A 25862-nucleotide genomic window follows, 5' to 3' on the forward strand; every position below is an offset into this window, starting at 1 on the left:
ATACATAGCAAAACATAGAATAAAAGAAATATTTTCTTCGAAGGCAAAGCGCTACTCTTTATTTACCAAATCTTCTTTCATTCGCTTCAATTAGCACTAAAAATATTTGATAATACGCGTATATGTATATATTTGTTTTTGTTTTTTTTGTTTTTTTTTGTTTTTTTCATTTTTATTGCATTATTTACGAAAAAAAAATTTTCAATTATGACAAATGGTTGCTTGTTTTTTTTTTGTTAAGCTAGATTACGTAAACCAAGTCAATAATAAGCTTCGACGAATCTGTCGACATCAGCTAGATTTGCTACATCTCTAAATAACTATATATTAAGAGAATGGAAAATGGGAAATCCTGATAACAATAATGAAGCTGTAAAAATCAAAGCTATTGAAATTGAAATTATTCAGAGAAGAAAAGCAGATTAATGGATTGATTCTCTCGACTACAAATATTACATAAATGGCAAAATTAATTACTAGCTACGCCAGTAGTAGGATTCAAATGTGTTTAATTACGTAGCTTTTATGATATGCATTTTCACTATTGATTCATAATGCTACACACTAGGAAATTGATCTTCTCAACGGAAATAAGTTAAAATGTGTGTTTTTATTCTAGCACGGCATTCTTTTTCTTCTTTTTAATTTAATGACTTTTGTGGCGTATAATAGTCAAAATATATAAATAATTTTCCAAGTTTACCTCCAACTCTGTGTTATCCTAGATTCCCATTTGCCATATATATAAACGAAAATAATAAAGATATGTTCATGTTTATTCAAATACCGCAACGGCCTTTGCTCGCATACACAATATCAAACGCTTGTGTGTGCGACCAAACTCGTATGCGCCCACATGCACACGCACGCACACACATACGCACGCAAACACGTGTAATATATCTCGAGTGGCCTAAAGTGCTTGCAAGGAGGTAAGTTTATTATATCATTTTATTTCTTTTCTCTCCAACGTGTAATAGTCGTACAATAACCGTGCAAATCGTCGTGCAAGAACGATACCGCGTAGAAATAAAAACAAGTGTAAGAGGGGTGATAGTAATAGTAGTAACGGGTAAGGAATATAATAACAAAGGAGGGCAATTTCTTAAATTACCCTTGCTTAGAAAAAGGTAAGTAAAAGTTCGTGTGTGTATGTGTGTGGATCGAGGCGGGGACAATCGAAAAAAAGAAAGACTGAACTTGCGTAGTTCTGTTTCCATTTTTCCTTGTGGTCCTTGTCGTGCGAACGAGGTCCCGCTGAAATCGCTTAATCCCCGAGCGTGGAAAAGCGACGCTAATTTATGTACAATCGCTGTTGTTTACGCTCGCCCGATAGAGAGATTGAGAGATTGAGAGAGAGAGTGAGTGAGAGAGAGAGAGAGAGAGAGAGAAGGGGGGGGGGTGGCGAGGGGCGAATGAGGGAGAGATCGTGCGTGCGTGCGTGTATGTGTTCCGAATGCGTCGCGTGTAGGTGTTAATATTGATTTCGTGTACATGCGTCCGTTCGTCCGTTCGTCCGTCCGTCCGTCCGTTCGTCCGCTGTGTGTGCGCGTGTGTACAGTAAGCGAGCGAGATGGAAGAAGACAAGTGTTGGGAGGGGGAGAAAATTGGCGCGCGTACACACACCCTGGCCTGAGATCGGAGGACTAGCATTTGCGGTTGTTATTGGCGCCGCTGTTGTTGAGTCGGAGTCGGTCTTGACGCCGCGGACGCCGACCCTTGCTGCTGGAAACCTCGCGCACCTTATTGCCGTGCTCCAGCCAGTTGCGCTTAGCCGACTGCGAAGATCGTTTTTCTAGCATCTGTGAACGGAGGACAGAGCGATGTATTAGTTAGATTAACCAATTGTAAGCGGTTGTCTATAGATCTTCGAGACAGCCTAGATATTTCTAGATGATGATAATGACCTTACGACATTTTACAAGAACTTGGTACAATTATCAAAGTTTCATTCAGAATACATGAGAACTTATTTCTTTTTATTCTGCATACTTATATATCAACTCATTTCAATTTAGAATATATAAATTCTTGCTCACAATTATATGTAAAAGATCGTAGACCTGAGTATCACTTAGCATAATAATGATTCAACTATGAATGCATCTTACTTTTTCTTCGGCAAATTACAGTGAAAGTATTGATATCTCGTAAAGAGCAGGGGATATGCTAAATTAAATAGTTAGGTATTTTTACAAAAAAAATTTAATGACGAATGTTGAAGCTTATGATATTTCCGTTAAGAATTGATTAGCTCTCGAGCGTAAAATGATTTCTGAATTTACATGACTTAAATTTACATTTTAAATTATTTTTGAAAAACAAATTCCCTTACCTAATCAATTGATTTAGTTTAGATGGTTAAAATTGAAAAGACTCGATACCTTTATACTCGGATTATTTCACAATCGGGAATTATTTAATCTAAAAAAGAAATTGTATTCTAGAGAAATGTTAATATCCTACAGAAAACCTCCCTCTACTTTCGGATTTGAATTTATAAACAAATATCCAATTATTTTAATCAATAGTCTAATGGCATTAAAATAAAAATGTTATTAAACAAAAGAAACGCGGTCTTATTAGAAAGCAATAGATTATGATAACGAAATTAATTACATTCAAATAAATTATTAACGCAACGTAAAATTTATGATCAGTAACAGTCAAATGGTTTATAAGAAAGCTACGATTAGCATAAATCGTTTCAAGTATTAAATCATTAGATTTAACGATGAGGCCTTATCGTCTCTGAATGCCTCACCTTCTGGGCGGAGCGTATTTGTACGATCCTGACGTTCTCGTCACCCCGCACATTTCTTAGCTCCCTAACACTGGGTCTTCTGGATGGCTGTTCAACAGCAGCTCCAGCCTTCTGCTGTTGCTGTTGCTGTTGCTGTTGCTGTTGCTGTTTCTGTTGTTGTTGATGTTGCTGTTGCTGCTGTTGTTGTTGCTGCTGTTGTTGCTGCTGCTGCTGCTGGTGGTGGTGATAATGGTGGTGACGATGGTGGTAATGATGGTGGTGTCGATTTTCGCCTTCGACCTTGGTTGGCTTAGCGACAGCAATGCCCGCAGCAGTAACGGCGGTGGCCGGTCGCTGATGCTGCTGCGTTGGCACCTGGAGATTGGCGTTACGCGGTGCTAGAGGTAACCTGGTCCCCGGTGTCTTGATATTTTCAGGCACGGGACTGCAGCGTTTCGTCGAACGCTGTTTCTTAGGCTTATCGGCGATTGGCGTAGGTCCCGCCGCCCGGTACACCGACATGCTTGGATGCTCGATCAGTAAGTCCTCCAGGGGCGACGTCTCCACATGCACGGGCCCGGGCTGCGTGAAACATGCAGGAGGTGTCACGTACCACGACTCGTCCAGACCCGCGTAGCCCTCACCTATAAACGAAGCCAGAATTGCTTAAAAGGGCATTTCGAGCTTATCGATGTGGTACCGATGTGGTACCGATGTCGTAACAATGTCAGCTCTACATCTCAATTCCAAATTACGTACATTTGAAATTTAAAAGTACAAAATGGAGCTTTGAATGTACCGCGTGCTAATCAACGAAATAGTAACAATTAAGTTATTAAGATTAAACAATTATGATTGAACAAATAAACAATTAAACAATTAAGACAACCGAGTTCGTAATGAAGAACTGGTTTTATAAATGTATTTTGATCGGTGAGAAATTTCACATAATATAAATTAAAATTCGTAAAATTTATCATTCAATAATACACGCAAATTATTGTAATAACATTTGAATACGATGAATAATAAAAATTGCAGAATTTTTTTAAATTCATTTCTATATATATATATATATATATATTTCTAAGTTACGTTTCATAATATTTTGCATTGAAAATTACGTATTTGTTGGACTAAAAGGAATTACTGAGCTGAAATTTAACATAATTTATTTAAAAGTCTTATTCGTAGAATAATTATATCAATGCAAAGAACTTGCAAATCCAAATAGACGATTTCCTCGAATATTTAAAAATCAACTTACTCAGTTATTATATTCTGTAAAAATGTCACAATAATTTTAATTATCAGTACATATTCTTTAAAATTTCTTTAAAAAAAAAAAAAAACCTAACGACCTCATTTTTAAATTGCAAATGCCTCTGTTATGATCAACAGCTTGGACATCATAAATATAAATACGAGTCTTTAATTACAAGCACCTGCTTAGAAGAAAATTAGACTTATTAACTAGTAATTCGTATAGTTTCGATGAAAACAAATTATTTGTTTAATCAACAAACATTCTCAATTACTATTTGTTTATGCAAGGATAAACATAATCTTTTACAAGAAGCGATGAAAACTAATCAACTTATCTATAACCGAAATTTCATTAAAAATTTATTTTACTCATTGCGAAAGTTCATTTACTTATATTAAAGCCGAAAAAATTAATCTCACCATTGCGATCAATGAGGATCCATTCGTTGCCCTCAACCTCAACTTGCCGCAGCCGCGCCTCAATGGGGATGGAGGTGATTTCCTTCGCTGCTTTCTCCGCTTCATTCTGCGAAGGTGCGTCCTCATCTTCAGCACCGGAGGCAGAACCTCGCAGCAAGTAACTTGCCAACCTGCTCAACATCCCGTCCTCCTTGCTTTTTCCCTATCTGCAAAAGCACAGAAAATGTTCTCTTGTTAATAAAACACGTGATTAACGTAAGGCTCAATTCTAATGTAAAATGTTCGATTAATTGGAATTAATCGATAAATACTTAATCATTTGATAATATTGTGTATTATGAAATATGGAAATTGTAAAGCATTGAAAGAGGCACTAATATGACTTGACTGAATAAGATCAATTAGCTCCTGTTATTGAGAGTGTAAGAACGTGTGTGTTGATATTCATTCATTACATCTAATATTTAATGACCAACGTAAATCGATAATTTTTTATTTATATGTAGATTATATGTAGGTATAATATACTAATGCCAATGCATGAAATGTATAATTTTAACACATCATTAAATAATTTATGCATTACTTTGAAGTTCAAAATATAATTAGATATAATAAGATATAACGTTTCATGCCACTTCAATAGAATGGATAATTCATTTTACGAGCATTTCAATTTCTAATAATTTTTACGAGTTTACTTTTCATTTCAACATTTAAAATTGTCTTCGTCCCTGAATCTGTTTTCTATTCTATCCTTTCATCATTTAAATGACAGGATCAGGATATTAAGCCCTAAACAGACAATTTAATAATTAAACTTTTCAAATATCAGATAATCGAAATATATTTAACAATAGTAACAATCGATTTGTGCTAATACCAGGAAACGTACTTGATAACTTTTTCTTGGCTAATAATCATGTTTTTCCATTGACCTAAAACTAATTTTTTCATACAAATTGATATATATATATATATATATAATTGTAAAAGTATATCGCCATACAATTTTAACACGTAATAAAATTAATATTAAACATATGACAGTATTTATCGTCCAAGAGAAAAATTCAAGTGCCACTTAAAATAGCTTCATGTCGGTATTTCTATTTGCTTAATGAGTGAAAAATAAATGACGCAGGAAATGATTCGTGGCTTAGAAATGTATGATGCAACACTTTCTTTTAAAGCCCGATACCAGTGCTTTTTTTTTATGGATGACAGTGGGTGTGACCTAGTGTAGAAATGCAGCTTCGCGGAATTGATTTTTCTATTTTACGTCAAGTCAATTGGCAAATCTTTCAAGGTTGGCATCGCCTCGTTCTATTATTCATACGTGAAGCTGCAATTACGTTTTATACAATGAAGCGCAACATGCAGAAAATGCTTATTCTCATGAATATTTGCGACGTAAATGAATTTGAAAAAATGTGTAATGGAGAAAAAGTACATTTTTCCTTTGTGCCAGAAGCCGATTTCTACAATTATTTTTATGAAATTACTACCTCGCTTCTCTCAACGTATGATTCTTTTGGTTTATACGCTATAAACATATTAATATGTTTTAAATACTCTGATTTATCTATCTTTAAAATACAAATTTGATATATTTTTTTTATTTATACGTCCTTCATACTTCATCTATTATGTGCATTATATATTGATTGATATTATAACGTGTCTAATATAGTTTTAAATATATTTTCCGATATTGAGAAGCACCGATTAGTTAACATAGAAGAACAATGCTATCATAAAAGTGTATATAATTTAAAATCCAAGAATTAAATAACGAGAAGAAACAGCCAAAGATACTTTATACTATAAATAAATATTTTATACAATGCGAAATTAATTAACGAAGATTAAAACTTTATTGGTATTTGTAATAAGAAAACAACAGTTGATTTTATTTACAGAAAAAATAATTTATTACAATTATGTACTAGTGGATATATAAAAAGTGGTGGAAAATAAAAAGTAATCTCGGAGAAGACTAAATATTTAATGGCGAAAATGATTTGGTATCACAATGATGTTTACAATGCGTTATTAAAAAATATTTATTATTTATATGTGTCGCGAGTATAGTTTGGCTTTTGTTTGCCGTTCTTAGATCCACTTCATAAATTTCCTAATAAGAAATACGATATCTAGCTACATTTACGGAATAAAAATTTAATTCAGGAAATTACTTAATTATGTAATTTAGTTAATCGATTTTGTTAATGACTTGAGTATTGTTTGTTAAAAAGTCCAACATGAAACGCAGGAGTGTTACTTTCTAAATCTGGCTCATTAGGAATGAAAATAATGAACGCAACGGTGAAAAAATGAAGGAAAGAAAGGTAATCCACCTGCAACGTATATAAAATTATTTGCCAATTGACCTAAAAATACCGAAAACTCATGGCAATTTATTTTGATAACATTACCTGAATAATCTCGACAACCCCATGAGTAATACAAAAATTTCCTTCTGACTTTATCCGGGTTTTATTAGTTATGCTATGTTGCGGAAATAATTGCGGAAAGTATCGTAGATGTAATGACAATATCAACGGTAAATATTCGGTAAATAAGTAAGCTCTTAAGAAACAATATATTTCAAAACACCGGTGCTTATTGCCCTGCCTCTGCCCTGATTTTGCTAAATCTATAACAATTCATGTGTCATCCTTTAATGTATTTATAAATATTCGAATGAGTATATTTTTAATTCTATACTAAAAGCTATAATACATTTTCATACGAAAAAATTATCGCTGCGTGGACATTGTAAAAGTTTTATAAAAGAAAAATATAAAAGGCTATTATTTGACTTTCACCTACTTATTGATATATTCTTCGATAGAAGTAAATTATATGTCAAATTAAAGAATAGTATAGAAACAATTGCAAAATTCAATAATAAAGAGTGCTGGTAAAGGTCTCGTTCGTAATGAAGAAAAAAAAGCAGACAACGAAATAATCATAATAGCGACTGACGATTAATCAATCACTTTACGAGCCTTGGACTCATGTTTTATTTTATATTATTATTATTATTATTATTATTATTATTTTCTTTTTCATTCGCTGCAAGACTATATAACTGATAATTGGATTACATTTATTTGGAATTACATGATATAATGAATATTATAATTGGCAATTCAACAATATTAAATATTATATGGTGAACTTATTTGAAAATACAACATGTTAGTTAATAGGTAACTAATTTAAAGTTCTCATTAAAAAATTTAAAGTATTCATGGTAATAAATGGTAAGTGAAAAAGTAGATATTATAAAAATAACGCACACTTCTAGTTGAAAGTGAATAAAATTAAAAACAAATTGTGCGCATTTGTTCGAAAGAGATTTCTTTAACGATGAGTAATTCCTCGTCATTTTAAAATACATACTATGACTATTATTATACTATAAAACGCATTGATAATAAAAATAATGTATTTACGTATGATTGTTTAATTGCCAAATTCATATTTTGCTTTCCTGAAATTTAATTTGTCAGATATGATAGCCACGTAAAAGCGAATAGATTTTAGGAATCGGTGCACACCTATGTATACGAAAATATTCTAATACTTAACTTTGCCTGAGTATCGCTAATAATTAATGATCGAACTTTCGTATTGGACAAACTAGGATAATAATATACATTGAATATGGGCGTTAAGTAATTAAATTAAATAAAAGAATGAATATAGAATATAAGCGTCATAATTCGAAATTTCTTTAATAATTTTCGAACGTCGCATGTGATTTCTCGAAGAATTTTAAGATATTTTAACTATCGTTTAACCTGCAATTTTTAAATTATTGATTTGAAACGATGCCGACAGTGTTCAAAATTTACTTTAATCGTCAAATTAGCAAATTGACAATAATTAATGCCAAGAAAGCATTTTTAGATTTAAGTATTTTCAGAACTCATTAAACCAAAAAATAAATAATTGACAGTAAATAGTTTTCACCCTTAATCTGAGAATTTTATTGATATAACATTTATTGATTGTAAAAAATTCTATTGAAATCACCAAAAAAGCGTTGAATTCATCTAGTAATAATATTTAATTGCACATAAATAGTATGAAAGGAAGTCTTACTCTGTCAACAAAAACTCTTTTCTAGGCACATTCACCATTTTCCCGTTCACGACACTAAGCACATCTATCTATCTATCACATCTGTCTGTACTTTCGTTATTTTAATGTTTCAGCCAATTCAAACGAACAAAGGATGTAAAAATTGCAATGATTAGAGGTAATTTGCTGACTAATATCATTTGTTGTTATTACATTACATCTCCTCGCAACTACATAAAAATTAATCTTCTCTGTAAATTTATTTCTTAGAAAAATTTTCCTTAATCGACTCTTTTAAATTTTCTTTGAAAAAAATTCATCTACTCTATGATTTTGATGGAAAAATTCAAATTATTCTTAATCATTAATCTCGATTGTAAGTATCAATACTTTTATTATTATCGGTGCATTATAATACATACAATCCTATATAAGTAATTATAAAAAATAGCGTGAATAAACATTTGATCTTCCATATTAAGCTATAAATTATGTATAATTATCTCACAATAACTTTCATTCAAATAATTCAATTTTCAATTTGCTCGTTAATAATTAAATTCTTGCCGGCGTACTTTAATTATTGAAGAAGTATTGCTTAAATAATTTGGAAATGATTTTTATGATTTTTAAAAGTGTAGTTACACTTATAATCGAGCGTACCTTAAAAATAGATGAATGACGTAAAATTGAAATTTTTAATGTGATTATATTTCTATTGTATCTAAAAATAATAGAAATATGGTATTTTTTTTATATAAATTGACTTTCAATATTGTGAATCTTAAATGTTGATTACATATGTAAATATAGTGTACAAGAATTTCGTTACCCTTCCTCATTTTCTATACATTAATCAATTGTTTTAAAAAGATACGTAAATATATTTATCAAAAATTAAGTTAATTAATAAATATAGCTTAAATAAAAAGCTATTAAAAAAAAAAAAAAAAAAAAAAAAAAATTTATATATAATATAATTATATCAATAATCTTTATAACTTATAAGCTAATATTTAAATAATATTGAAATAACTTTCCTTGAATTCATATTTTGTTGAAACATTGCCATAACGCAGTACCTCAGATAAGTAGAACAAGAGAAAAAATGCACTATGTAAATGTTTTATTTATCAGTGACAAGCCAACAAAAAAATATTGGTTTAAACGAACGGAAAAAAAATGTTTAAATTACTTATAATGGAAGCATGAACATCACGATGTTTCTATTTGTATGGAGATAAAAATTTTTTTTTTTTCAATTAGTTTATATATAAATTTTCAAAACTATATTACAGAAATTTATATTATAAGACGGGAGAAAAATAATAATCGTTTATTAAAATATCTTTTAATTAAATTATCTATATGATAGATAATTAATTAATAATAATAACAGTAATAATAATAATAATAATAATAATAATAGCGTTCATGCTACTGCCAACAAGGCAAGGAAGCCATAAGCTAAAATTTAGCTAATTTATCAATATGTAAAAATAAGCAATAAATTAGCGTAATAGTAGTTATTACATAGCAATGTAAAGATAATTTGACTGATGTTAATTTTTTTACAATTGCCACAGCGCACGTATGAACATTACAAAATTAATACAACTTTTTTGCTAGTTTATTGCTGGTTCACAACAATTTATTGCTACTTTAACGTTTTGATATTTGTGATCATATTATAATAAACTTTTATCATACATCGTGTCTTACGTACTTAAACGTATTGTCAGTTCACTTGTATGTATAGATAGGCATGCGCAATAGTCAATAAAATAATATTAAAAGCTATTATTAAAGAGTAAATAATATTTTATATGCTATTATAAATGCATGTGTTAATAATGAAAGCGTAATCGTCGAGAAATTTCTAACCAGATAATTATCAAGACACCAGCTTCATACTAAGAATATTAAATCTCTGTTGTTTACTTCTCTACATTGGCTTACGAGCGCACACAGTTAATCAGGTAAAAGAAAATATGCAAGTTGTTATTGTTTTCAAATATAACTCCCATTAATAATACAAACTCTGGTAGTAACGCTTGACGAACGAATCGCACAAGTCCACTTTCCGAGAAATACCAAAAAGCAGTAGTACACGATGAGAAAGAAAGAATCGCACTGCTCGCGTCGAAATTAAAAGCAAATGCTTGGCGCATTATTTTCTGCGCATAAATGCGCCCATGATTCACTTAGCTCGTGTCGTTCGGCGCGTGTGATCGTGAATTTCGCTACGGACGTCCGAATTTTCCCGGGCGGAAGTATGAAGATGGGCCGAGCAGGCAGGCATCTGTCTTGTCGACCGAGTTGACGCACGCGCAATAGACTTGGCTGGCCAAGCTGCGCATATCTGCTTACTTTCCGCGTAATTTTAACGATCTTTCGAAGCGTCGGTCTAGTTTCATCATTTTTTACAAAAATTTTTAATTACACGTACGCGCTCAGTGGATAGGAAATGACTTTTATCGAATTTTTGAACAATCTTTCGATAATATTTCTTACAAATTAGATTAATCTCCTAATTGTCCCCGTAGAATAAAACATTTCTTGAAGACCAGTTGTACAAGAAAAAGGGGGTGAAAAAAAAATAAATATAAAATAAAAACAAATAGTGTGTAAAAAAAAGTATATGTTGTGCATTGAATTATTTTACGCTACGCTAAAGACAGTTTGTATACTTGTATATAAATAAATTCGCGCATACATGCATACATCCATGCACACATATATGTACATAAACAATAGTAGTATTTTAGTTAGTATTATTTAATTAAGCGTTAGTATTCTATTAATAATTAGTTCTTTCTGTTCGTGCATCTGATTGAATTTTTATGAAAAATTCTTATAAAATTTCCAATTTTAACTTGTACCAAAACATTAACATAACACATTGTTACTTTTCGGGAATTCAAGCATTATTGCTTTGCTTATAAATATAATCTATTTCAACGATAAATATAATTCTTTAAACGAAATATTTATTAATACACCTACGCGCGGTAACAATTTCTGTCGAGTAATACTGTAAGAGACGTAAAAAACTGATGAAATTTATGACGACCGCATTTATTTAGGAGCAATATCTTTGTATTTGGAGTAGATAAAATTGCTGCCATCGGGGCTTGTTAAAATTAAATTGCCCTACCGCCATGAAGTAGAATAATCGCAACTACTGTACGCCACGACAGAAAGAGAAAATATTCTCAGAGAGAAGAAAGAGACTGAAAAAATGCAAGTGGAATTTCATCAGCCTTATAACATTGTAGCTCGCGTGCAAATTTTTTTAACCATCGAATACTAAAACAAGAATACGAAACGTAACTGCGGAATTTCATTTAATAGGTTCGATTAATCGGCTTAGTCGTGAAGGGGTAATAATGGCCACTACTTTTTATAAAAGGATGAAAATTTTGTTCTTTCTTTTTACTAATGATTACACTCGTAAAATACGCTATTGCAGATAATTAAATTCCCCCTCGTCCCATAAAAATAACAATTTTAATACAATTATTTTTAAATAATGAGCTCAGCAGTCTTTTTGAATTTATATATTTACTTTAATATTCTATATTAACTTAATTCTCATTATTTTCATTTTGAAATAAGCAACGGTCTAACGTTACCCAGCTCTACATACGTCATTATGACGCAACTACCATTTAATACATAAACATCACTGTCGTGCAGTTTTCTAAAAAAAAAAAAAAATAAAAAAAAAACCATTATAAATTATTTTTTATGAAGTTTGAAAAGTTACAGTAAAACCAACTTGGAAGTATTCTCGTTAGAGGTCAAACACAATAATCTGATACTCTTCATACACCATTAAGTGAAATTAATGGCAGTCTTCAATCGATTTATATGAATTTTAATGCTCGAAGCAAGCGGATCGCATCTATGCTACGATATTACTACAATCCACATAAATCGTCTAACGAAAATTATCAAAAAAAAAACTATTACCGCGACAATCAAATACGTAGATATTCATACGGATGCAACCATAAATAAATATCGTAATAGAAAAAGTATTCAAGATGGAAAATTCAACTGGAAAGTTATGAAAATCTCCGACTGTTACCCACTACTATTATAACAGTGTACGAATTTGATAACAGAATGCAAGATGTGGTTTTATGGATCGACATTGTAATAAAGATAATTAAGTATTATAGCATAGTTAATATGTGCATTAAGCGAAACAGGAAAATTGAACGGTTACAAAATATCAAAATGTTAATTAAGGGTTTTGAATAATGAATAATTTTGGAATTGCTGATAATGACTGTCGCATTCGAATGGATGGCTTATAAACGGGATTCGCGACATGGAAAATATAACCCCATTTCGATCATTTAATTTTACTCAACATCGTAGTGCCACTATTTTAATCCGAAATGCTTTTTCAAGCGACTTATTAAATACGCTTAAATATGTTCGAGCCAATTATAGATTACCGTCATTTAAGATTCTTCTTTTGCGTTTGATTATAAGCTTGGGCACCATAAACTGGAGCAGTTGCTTAATTCGACGCTAATTTTACGCGAATTTCGATACTAAAATCATCGAATGTCTTTTGGAAGGATTGATTAAAATGTGTGGAAACTGTTTGAAAAAAAAATTAAATAAGACGTATCCTATGAAAATCCTAACGACCTCAACGATCTAATGGCTATGGCTAATAATAAATCAGTGGATGTAGTTTTTGCCCTCTCAATCTTTTACCTTTTTTCTGCTCTCCAATATCTGTACATTGATATATACATAGCAATTTATTTATTTAATTTTTTTTTTATTTTTTGTAGTAAAAAGTAGATAATGAGTTTAGCCATGTGGAATAGTACACAAAAAAGTCTAGTTCCACGAAAATCCTTTATGCATTAATAGAATTTATTCTATTAAAAGCTCGTGATTAAGCAGCGTATCAACTACTCAAGATATCACAAAGTTTAGAAGAATTATTGACTAGTGATAAGAACATAAAAATTGATCAAGAAGAGAAACCGAGATTGTTGATATCAATAACGTGTATCGTTATCATGTAACGTTATGAGGATGAACGATATGCACACATGAAATAATATAAATGTTAAAATAACTAAACATAAATATAATAATAATATTTGAAAGCAGAAAAAAATATATTTACATATATAATATACAATGCAATTTATGAAAAATACATGTGTGTAATATTGACTGTAATATTGTTTTTCAATAGAAGATGCTTATTTTTTCAATATTTCAAATATGGAACGAGAAAGTGGTTAATACTTTAACTCGAGAAAACAGATCTGATTCAGTAGGACTTGATCGAGCATTTCTAGTGCCTAAACATTAATACTGCAATTATTCAATTTAAGTTAATGGCAAAGTTTTCAAAGTATCAAAGACAATAAGATGAACGATGATAAATCAAATAAAAATGGGAACTAGTCATGAATAAAAGCTGAAAAGTGCAAATACTGGAGAAGATAATTGATTTTAATTTATTAAAAAGAAAAAGTTCTTTAATTCTAAAATGACTTTACGATTTTGACTTTGTCTTCATAATTAACTATTTGTTTGAAAGAACGATTTGTAATAAAACAATATTCAATATTCAATCCATTCGAGTGAACCAGAAAAATAAAATAAATTTTATATAAATATAAGTGCTAACATAATAGTATGAAATTATTTCGTAATTGTGATAATAAGTCAAGTGATGAATTATTATGAATTAAAATTATTGGATTAAATTTAGGTTTTGTTTGCCTTTGAGCCGCATTCATTATTTCTCTATAGTGGAGAAAATATAGTATTTGCTTTTAAAAAAATTATTAACATTTAAATACTGTGTAAATAAATTTCAAATAATATTGCCATTAATTTCACAAATTTCACAAATAATTACGTATAGAAAATTTATTACTATCTAATTTATTTTAAATATATACTATTTAAGTATAAAAGTTATTAGTAATACTCACTGATAATTGATAATTTGCTGAACAGATCAAACGCGTTATTAATCAATCGTTCGGTCAAAATTGAATAATAACTGAACCTAAATTCTAATAGGGCCATTTTCCTTTGTTCATTTTCATAATGTTATGATACAATCTGATATTAAAAGAATATATATTTACTTGAGGATTTGTAGTTTCGCAAGGTTATTAAAACAAGACCAGTACAATCTGACACGGCGTACAAGCACGAAGAGAAGAAAAAAAAAATGGAACATAGTCATAGTTAAATTTAAAATCAATTTGTACTCTATAAAAAGAGCAGCTGTTTATTCCTGTATTGGCCGATGATTTATTGGGTCGAGAAAAAATTTACTCTAATTTGCGTTCTTATTTTTCTATAGATATATGATATAAAATGGTAATCTTCGTTTAAACGACACAGACATAACACAGTCTTAATCATAGCACACGCACGTATATTAAACATTGAAGAAGAAAAAATACCAATAGAATCTCGGTGAACATTAAACGAGCCACTATTTTCCGCACATCTCTCGAAAATCAAGGGATGAATAAAAGAAAACTAATGTCAACGTTTGATTCGAATTTGTGCATGAAATTTGTTCAGTAATTGCCTTGCGAAATTAATTATCTTTTATATAATGTCGCATCAATCGTCTCCGCTTATCGGTATCGGGCAGAAGCTTGCGTCGAAGGTCGAGAGAGTCAAGTGCGGGCTAGACGACGATACCTGGTGCACCTGGTCGCACTCGGTTATTATTAGCCCGGAACACATTCGAAGGTCGAGACAATGCCAAGAAGGCGGACAGCCAAGAACGAGTAGCTCGGTTATGAAATGACTTGTTTTAAAATAAAGTCGTCTTGTCGTGTATCGATTATCGTTTTGCGCAGATACGGTTTTTCCGCGGGCAACATTCGAGATAACTTACGATATTAACACCTGACCTCGAGGATCCTAAATAATATAAATTAACTGGACTTTACGGAAATTTCATCGTAATTTTAAATAACAGTTTAAAAATTATGCATATGGTGCGAGGACAGAATTTTTTACACTTTCGTGACGTACGATGTTGGGAAAAGCTGATAAAAGCTTGAAACGTTACCTCTATTGGCGTATTTCAACAATAGAATAAAATTCCATAAGCAAGACTTTTTGTATGTACGAGACTTACGTATAATTTGATGTTTGATTTTTCAATTTTAATCGTTCACTTTTCCATAAAATAAATTATCAATCAAGTATCAATAATCCTTTAATAATAAATAATGATAAATTAATTTTTACAAGACTAATTGCGTAAATTACCGACTCAAGGTAGAGTTTAGCATGATTTTTATTTTTACAATCACAGAAACCGTCTACATATATACATATATACATATATATATATATATATATATATATATATATATATATATATATATATATATATATGCGCGCGCGTGTGTATAATGGTGACACGATATACTAATTGTTCATTAGGGTATTTATGGAATGAGAATAATACATTATAAGGTTACGAAATCGGACTACATATGGCATTAATTATTGGTACCGCAGTGTTCTGGTATAATTGTATAAATCTACGTTGAAAATTTTTTTTATTGTCATTACAATCACAAAAAATATTCCAAGGAAACATTCCGAGACTGGCGACTTACCACTCGTCACTGTGTCAACACCGGGTTTTATCTACTTTGAGTGATAACTTGTCAATATAATCGTAACAAACTTCGAAAGTCTTTCGATTCCTACTTTCCCCAGTAATTCATCAGTTTTTCTATCTTCTATAAATATTGAAATATAAATGTAACTATAATATGCACTGTTAAACTACTTAAAAAAAAAAAAAAAAAAAAAAAAACCACTCTCGGTCCGCTTCGTTTTTAAAACTATAGTGCGCAAATATAAGTATGCAATCTTCTATTGCATATGTAATTGTATTTTTATCAAAGTTAGCTGTAAATGAATGATTTTAAATAGATGTTATGTATTTACAAAAAAAGTGAATAATCCGTAATATAATCTCGCAATTATTTAATTTCATCTTATATATTTGATTTAGTGAATGTCTCGTTCGAGAGTCACTATCGATTAACACGCAACTCGTTTCGAGATTATGCAAGTTACATTATAATCAAAGATTATTAATTGTCAGCGTCAAAGCATACTGTTAGAATGTGCAATTTTTATTTTTCATCTTGTATATTAATAAAAGAATATAAAAGAAATTTTTTTTTGCAATAGCATTTTACTCTGCCACGTAAGATAAGCAAACGATATGATAAAGTATCGACTAATCTTATAAAAATCACATACGTTTTCATGCAGCTACGTACACGAATTTTCAATCGTTGGATAACGCGTTATTGGTGCTCCTATCTCCAATCTAAGATAGAAATAACGATGATAAGAGGTTTATTTACTTACGAGTGAAAAGGAAATAACGACTCAGGCAACTTCACAAATACAAGCGTGTTATTATGAAGAAATTTAAATCGACAAAAACATTATTTTATTGTTCAGAATTTTATACGAAATTTTACATTCACTGATTAATAAAGATATGTGCCTAAGTGCATAATTATATATGCACAAGTTACTTTTCAAAATTTAAAATTAATTTTACAACACAGATTAATCAACATAAACCGCCTTTCATAAGCAGTAAAGTATGAATAGGCGAAGCCTGTTTAAACGATTCAAAAGTATTTTCACAAAAATGACGACAATATAATGAGCTACAATTTTCTAACTACATTTTTTATTTAATTTTAAATGTCACAAAGAATTTAAAGTTTATTTTGATTCATTTTAGACATTTGAAAATTAAAAGACCAGACAAGAAAAGGTGTAATCAAAAAATAATGTTTGTATGAAAATATTGTAAAGCATATAAATTAAAATAATAAACTGCTATCTTAGTCACACAACAAATTGTTGATGTAAATTTAACTAAAGCTTCAGCTGGATTAAATAGTACTAAACAGTTTAAGATGTAAATTTATGTAGTGCTTAAAATATTATCTTAACTTTCTTTTTTCATGGTAAAACGACGTGTTAAAATCAATATTCATTTTTAGGAAAAGTTGCATTTTTTAAGTCACGGGTATCAAATCGTTCGAAGCACGTTTTTCCAATGACACGTGCCAAAATATTGAAATATTTGCTTGAAACTTTATACAATAATAGATTACAGCTATATACGACCATAAATTTATCTCGATTTGGTACAAATCAAAAAGTGTATTCTGAAATAACTGCGCAGTAAAAAAAAATAATACTTATATTTACAGCTATTTTTGTTAGAAAGAACATTATTTATATTTATTACAATAGAAATAATAAATTTAAGCACGCGCGTCCGTGTGATACACGAATAGAGGAAAATATATTCAATTATCAATTTAGACATTGAATTATCAATAGACATTTGCAATTTATAAATAATTTATTCTGAGTGAAATTTGACTGTTGAAATGGCAAGGTTATTTAAAATATCATTTCTATTGTGAAGCATTTTTATTGTGATTCCATTTTAATTAAAAATTAAATATAGGGACGCAAAATGTTGCTGCGTATTCGAAACAGAGATAAAGCCACGTTCTACAATAGTCGACATGTAACAAAGTACTGGAGCTTAAATAAAGTGCCAGTGATCAATAAATACAATGAATTATATCAAATATTATGAAAATTTTTTAGACCACGTTACTACGAAGCATAATAATCTTGTTATGCATGCAAATTTGTTTCAATTTAACTTATACTATTAATTTAACAAATACATCGTGTTCTTTCATGCAGATTGAGGAGACATAAGTTTTCCACTTATAAACTCATTCGTTCAAAAATTGGAGTTTGTAAGGTCTGCTTGATAACATACGGATAATGAATTCGTTCCCATGAGACGAAGTAAAAAGGAAGCAGATTGAAAATTGTTCCGAAAAATACATTTTTCTCACAACCCATTATGCTGAAGATTCTTAGGTTTTTAGTTTTTTCTTTTTCAATATAAGGATATCGATATTTTATAATTATTAATGATAAATACGCGCTGATTTGACTGCATATAATAACACGTAAATTAGCTTTTATGTTGTTTGTACATCTTGGCAATGAAAGATCCCAACGTTATTCACATTTCTGCCTAATTTATTTAGAAATAAAAATGTAATCTAAAGTTATGATTTTCGTTCGGAAAATTTCACTGAAATTCTATCATACAAAAAAAATATAAAATTTTTCCGAATTGGAAATAAAATCGAGCTAACCATGAATACGTTAATAAAGTACTATACTTTTTAAATTCCAAGTATCAAACACTTGTAGACGTGACTCTTAATTTTCCTCTGGTAATCTATTAAATTAAAAAAAAGAAAAAAAGTTTTGAAATATTTATTAAACGGTAATTTAAATAAGAAAATAATTTCTGTAATTGAAATCTTTTCCAACATTTATATCATTTCGTTTTCCGTATCAACAACAATTGTACGGAAATCTAAATACTTAGATTTTCGTAAAGTAAATAAACAAAAATGTATAAATGATACTTATCAATAATAAAAGAAAAATAAAACTTACATAAACTTAAGTATAATATAATATAATATTTTAGGCTGGAATTCTTCGATATATATATTTTAAAAAAAACATGACTATTTTTAAGCAGGCGCGAGAAATTTTTTTATTACTCTAGTACTTTAAATTTCGGACATACGTTACTAAAACGAGGATTTCACATTTTGGATGCGATCCAATATTTAGCTCAAATATCACCGAAACCATTATTAATATGCATTCGGCACGAGAGTTCCGTAACAATTATATTACATGTACGTTGTTCATAATGCTTAGATTATTCCAAGTTATAGAATTATATTTAACAAAGGCAAGAAAAATTACTCCCCTTACAAAATAACTTCACTCCCTTCCTTATGTTAAAAAATTTGTATTAAGAGTTTGTACTTGAAATGCTATCGATGCCGTGCCAATTGACATAAACAATTTGATAATTGTTGGCCGAAATATCGGACTACTCAAAATAATTTTGCATTGCATTGATAAATAAATAAATAGTATAATTAAATATGTACTTTATATTAAAAATTATTTTTATCACAACTTTCAGCTATTCATCGCGGTGAATCATTGGATAACAACTATTCTCTTCCGTCATGATGAATTAATGGAAAGCAACTATTTCTCACGTGTTCCCTCTCCCTTTTCAAAATATCAAAAGACTTATTCCCATTTAAGGGCCCAAGGGCAGGGTCAAATCCCGAAAATATTATTGCGATGTGGGATTAAATTCAGTCGCTCGCACCATTAGCCTTGAGAAAATAATTCAAACTTTCCGTTTGAATTAGAAAGGATATTCGATATCTTCTTTTGATGTGCGATACGGACGAACAATGTAGTGTCAAACATTTAAAAGATTATCGTTCAACTTAAAAACATAATAAAAGTAAAACTGTTAATAATAATTGACGAGCTTTATATAGTGAAATTCATAATACAATTGTAAAAACAATTTATTTGTACGTATGCGTACGTATGCATACGATGGTATGATAAATAAACGGAAGATATGTACAATGCCATTCTTTTATATACGAACGTGGCACATTTCATAATGTACCAATTGTTAATGCCTTTGCTCAAGATTTAATCAAAATCAATAGTAATTCGAATTCAATGATAACTTATCCGATGCGAGTAAAAGCTTTGAAAAAATCATTTAAATACATTGCCAACGTTACTAATTATCAATGTTAATTTTACAGATACACAAAATTGTGTATGCTGAAAAACAAATCGTCATAGGATTATTTAAATTATTAAATTAAAAATTTTTCATCAATGTCCAAATGCCGTGATATGTATAACAGAATTTAATTTGAATGACGAGTATAATAATGTGCGCGCGTCGATCTTCAAGAGGAAAAAATGGTGGGACTCGATTAAATCAACCGCGAAAAGTATTTTTCCCTTGGAGTCAAGGATTTTCAGACGATAACAAGTTAATCTATGCGAACAAAGTGCATGGTATTTTTGTGAAAATCTCATTAAAGTCGCTCCGAAAATATATATATACTAACTAACTAGCTCGTAAGTATAAACTTGGCCACCGTAGTCTACCTATAGTAATATTCTTTTTCATTTGTCTCTGCAACGCTTAAACAACTAAACAACGTTTAATATGTTTAAGCAAGACAAACGGAGGGATATTGTAGCGTTTCGATGGTTAGATATAAATACGCATTCGTTCTCGCACACGGATACTCCATGTAAGAGAGAGAGAGAGAGAGAGAGAGAGAGAGAGAGAATGAAGCCAAAGCTCACATCAATAAATGGCAATGTTTTTAAACGGTTTATGTAAGCTTTGCCCAACGCATCTGCGCATTCGGAAATTTCATTCGACGATGTTTAATAAGGTTAAGAGCCAAATAAATTTTTTTTAACGAAAATATTACACTGCGTAATTTGAGATTGAACGTCGATATTTATTTGCTAATATGAACATAATGTCGACGAAATTTCGGCAGTCACATAAATCTTTAATTTTAATCAAATTGCGTCATAAGTGAAGAAATATTATTATGTTACCGATGTTAGGAAATACATGTCATGAAACACGTAAAATAGTTTAATAAGCAAAATGTAGGAATTATTATGGCATTACAAAGCAGTACACTGTGTAAATATTAGCCACTTGGATATATTGGCAACTGCACATTCGTCTATTATATCAACAAGTACATATTGCATGCTAATACTAAGTAATAAACAGTACTTAACGCATATAGCCACCTAAACAAATAGCACATAGTCTAACATTGTTACTTAATATCGAATATATGTTTGGAAATAAATAACAAATTGTGTAATCAATTATAAATATCACTCGTTTGAATTTTATAGAGTATTTACCATATGAATGAGATTTTATTTTACAGGCATTTCAAAATAAGTTCTACGCCGTATATAATGAGATTTCGCGCACTACACAAGACACAAAATTCTATATGTCAAAAATCAATATTTAAAATATGACTCCGAGGACTAAGAGTAGAGTAGAGTAGAAAAATTTAATAAAACTTCCGATTAGCGACTTTCGTTATTCTCATTCGGATCTTACAATAATTTCCAGGCAAAATTATGTGATATTTTTTACGTTACAATAATTTTAATCAATATAAGTGTGTCGCACACGATGAAAAAGAAACGCACATCCTTTTTAGTTACAGCCGTTGAGTGCATCGGGCAGGCCAAGTTGAGCGAATACTCGGTATGTTTTTATAAAAAAAAAACGCGTAAAAAGCAATTTTCATTTCACTGGCAGATAATTTCATGTCAATAGGAACCGACCTGACTGTTTAAATTCGATTCTTCGTCTCAGTCAGCTTCGTTTATATTTCGTATCCGTTATACGTACTTGTTTTCTCTTCTTGCATGAATTTTCTTATAAATATTCAGTTAATAGAAATGATTTTTGCAATTTTTCATTGTACAATGCGATTTAATAAAATAGAAACATTTTTCCATTGTTATCCACCGACACCCATTCCCTCAATCATTCCATTTTCATTATTAACAACTGCAATGATCATCGTGTAAATCCATTGCGTACGATTGTTTTCAACTGTTTTCTAAATATTTTTCACATTTTGTCATGAAAATCTATCGTGTAAAAAATCTGCTCTGCATATAAATATATATATATATATATATATATATATATATATGTATGTATAAAAGAAACTAATCGATGTCAGCAGCGTACGTTGGTAAGAGAAAAAAAACTTTCCAAATGAAATCGTTCTATTTTTTTATACCGTAAATAGCGCCGAGTATCGTTGTAAAGAAAAAAATTTAGATTAGTACTTGCCTTAATAAAACGGAATTATTATGGCTTAGTTAATTCGAGATTATTTCACGTCAGAAACGAAACAAATAGAACATTGTAAAACAAATGCGATACGTCGGGAATCAATCGATCGTTAAGAAACAAATGCATATCCAAGATATCAATTATCGAAATTCAGAAGAACCTAACCTGCCCTCGCACAAAAATACTAAACTCGAGACGCATACATCTACAAAAGCGCACACAATTAAATAGATACGCGTACCTTGTATATGTGCCGTGAATGACGCAGCTAATAAATTATACGCGTCCTGAAATTGCGAGAAGAAAATAAAAAAACAAAGGATCATGCGTACCCGAATAGATACGTAAACTATTGGGACGTAGTATAGCAGAATGCATTAGGGAGCTCCGAGTTGCGCACAAAGTCTCAACGTTCTATATACATTCCTACACACGCGCGCATCCACACACACACACACACACACACGCGCGCGCGCGCGCGCGCGCTCTCGAAGACGACCCTTAACAAATACAAAAACGACAATGCGTGCATGCTGTGTGTGTGTGCGTGTGTGTGTGTGTGTGTGTGGATGCATATATATATATATATATATATATTTAGGCCTGCGTCACGATGATCAGTGCGGAGTACGCACGCGCGCCTAAGTACACACTGATCCCCCTCCCACGCTACCCACCCCCTCTTTCTTTTCTGTGCATGTGTACGACACTGTATGCGCAGGGCTTTAGCGGGTAGCGACGTACATCATTTCTGCGTGTGCGTCTGTGTATCTTTGTGGAGTGGGAAAAGAGGGGAAGGGGCGTTGTCAGGTCCACTTTTCGTCGAGAAAAAGAACGCTCTGTTCTCTCGGCATCTGGGTATATATATATATATATATAGGTGGATATAGTTATATTTATCTTTTTATCTCGTACTGATAGCCGCGCGCGCGCACTCAAACACAATATCCGTTCTCCCGGCCCCTTCCCTTCCGCCAACCGCCCAAAAAAATTCTTGCTTGCTTATTACATCGTCTTACTCGCACCCATGACGACCTCCGAAGCCACTACTAGGCGCAAGGAGAACAAAGGACTCGTGCGCTGTAAACTTTAATTCTCTTCTCCCTCGCACTCATGCGCGTACACGGCAGAGCCAAACAACTATGCACGCGCGCGTATGTCAAACTTTTATATAATGTGCATCGTTTATTTTTCTCACCGAATTTCTCCTCGGTAAAAATCGCGAATTCGTAGATGGTGCGTTCGGCTTTGTTTGGTGTGTGCGCGCACAACTAGACAAAAACCCAATAAAAACAAAAAAACTACAAAGAGCGAGCGAATGACAGAACACGTAGGTGGGTATAGGGTTGACAAAGAAAGGAGTGTTGAGTTTACATACGCGCGGTGTAGGGTGGGAGGAAATGTAAAGGGTTGGGATTGGTCGTTAAGAGGAGATTTGAGACAGGGATCGACGGTGGAGACGCCCTGGCGGTGTTAGTGTTGGTGTAGACAAAGACACAACGAAGCTCCCGAGTAGCTAGCTTCCGACCCCCGAGATTAGGACACAACACTTCACACAAGGCCCCGTTTGTGGATGCGCTTTTAAACTTAGGCACAGGCACAGGCACAAATGCAGCCGAAGACACGTACACGGTCACAAAAGGCAGGCAATTGCAATTATACGAAGAGACACACAGACAGACGCGCACAGCTAGAGCGCGCGCGTCGGCTATAAACACTGTCATTGCGCGTTATATCGGCGATCGATAGGTATTCGCGAAAAACTGAGGTGACGGCAGCTGAGGGGGTGATAGGGAGGGGGAGGGGATGAGGAAACGGTGGAGGAGAACTGGAGGCAAAACTAGAGTAGCACGAGTAGCACAGGTTGACTTAACGTTAAAGAAATAATAATAAAATAAAGCTAATTACAAGCCACGTATAATAAATAAGTGTGTGGTGTGCGGTGTGCGTGTGCGTGAATTCGTGTTCGTGTATATATAAAAAGTGGTGAATTACACAGGGCTCCTGACGTGCGCTCGCCTGGGCGTGTTACTGTCGAGGGCTCGCGGCAGCGACTGGTATCCTCGGTCCCCTGCTGCCAGTCGTTCGAGCTGATATCCGTCAGCTGATCCGACCTGGTGGGGATCCTATCCCCACTCGCGCGATCTGCCTCTGCCGCCGCCTCGCTGTCCTCAACGCGAGTTCAATATGCTGACGTTCCTCCTGACGGTCCCTTCTTTCCTCTCTACTCGTGCACCTCGAAATGCCGTCGAACGCACCCGCGGGTATCTTCTCTCGGGTGCGCTCTGTCCGACGTTCGCTCGACGCAGCTCTTCGCGTTTGGAAGTAGTTACGTTTGATATTGATAAATCGACCACTTGGGCACATTTTGCCTCCTCCCCCCCCCCCCCCCCCCCCCCCCCCCCCCCCCCCCCTTGGGCACATTTTGCCCCCTCCCCCCCCCCCTCCCTACCTCCCTCCCCACGCAATGACCATCCCCTTCGACACTCCCCCTCCTCCTCCTCCTCCTCCTTCGGCACTAGACAAAATCACGTTGTTGTTGCTGCTTGTTATGCATGGATGCTAAGCGAGCAGCGGTACGGGAATCGCCGGGGTCGCGATTAATAATAAGATATATTGATGATTCTTAATTCGATTTGATAATGAGTGGGAATTCGATATCGAGGGATAAATGAGAAATTGGCGTTGTTCGTGGGAAACGGAGGTAATTGTCACCGCGAGACAATTGAACGCGAGATGCGAAAGGCACCAACCACCATGTACTACTCCCACTCCATACCTCTTCGTTTAATAATCGCTGTCAAAGGCGACAAGGCAAAGGTTTATCATTGTATTATCCCCATTGCCTTGACCTACAGCGGCATGCTTTTATTCCCGAGTGCACCTCCTATGTTTTGTACGTGTATTGTCCGTGTATGCCTTTATTATCAATCTTATGCCTATATTGTAAAATGCCTTGCCGTATTGATTTATGTAGGCTGTTGGCGCCCTTGTCGAATATCTTGCTCGTTGCCTGCTTTGACGTTTTTCAAAATCTGTGCAATTCTCGAATAAATATGGAATGCTCCACTGTCTTCTTTACTCAAACGTTTCCCATAATTATGTTAAACGAATAACTTTTCATTATTATTATTGTTATTGTTATTTTTGGCTTTTTGTTTCTGTTTCTATTTTCGTTTGCGTTCTAAACAATCGATCAATCGCCATTTAATGTTCTTATGAGAAAATTATGAGAAAATTTTACCACACAAAATGCCATATTATACATCTGCCTCGAGATGAAATTTGCCTCGTACTCGATAAAAGCAGACGAGCCTTTACAAGATAATTTGCAATGTGCAATAAAAATATATTTCGACGTCTCGCTTCATTATATCACATTTGTGATAAAATATTACATCTTATGAATAGAAAATAGCAAATGAACATCGATTGACAAATCATATTTGCATATAA

The 25862-nt window shown here is 32.3% G+C and overlaps 1 protein-coding gene across 1 annotated transcript; it reads right to left on the minus strand.

The window, feature by feature from the left end:
* Window positions 1-1397: 1397 nt before the first annotated feature.
* Window positions 1398-24646, minus strand: TP53INP (Tumor protein p53 inducible nuclear protein). Its single transcript, XM_011506939.1, is given in 6 exon segments — window positions 1398-1802; window positions 2765-2904; window positions 2907-3036; window positions 3119-3387; window positions 4430-4635; window positions 24402-24646. Coding segments are annotated over 5 exon segments (876 nt in total). The 5' UTR covers window positions 4611-4635; window positions 24402-24646; the 3' UTR covers window positions 1398-1646.
* Window positions 24647-25862: the final 1216 nt, after the last annotated feature.

Source organism: Ceratosolen solmsi, unplaced genomic scaffold (genome assembly GCF_000503995.2).
Source record: "Ceratosolen solmsi marchali unplaced genomic scaffold, CerSol_1.0 scaffold6, whole genome shotgun sequence".
Taxonomy (NCBI): Eukaryota; Metazoa; Arthropoda; class Insecta; order Hymenoptera; family Agaonidae; genus Ceratosolen; species Ceratosolen solmsi.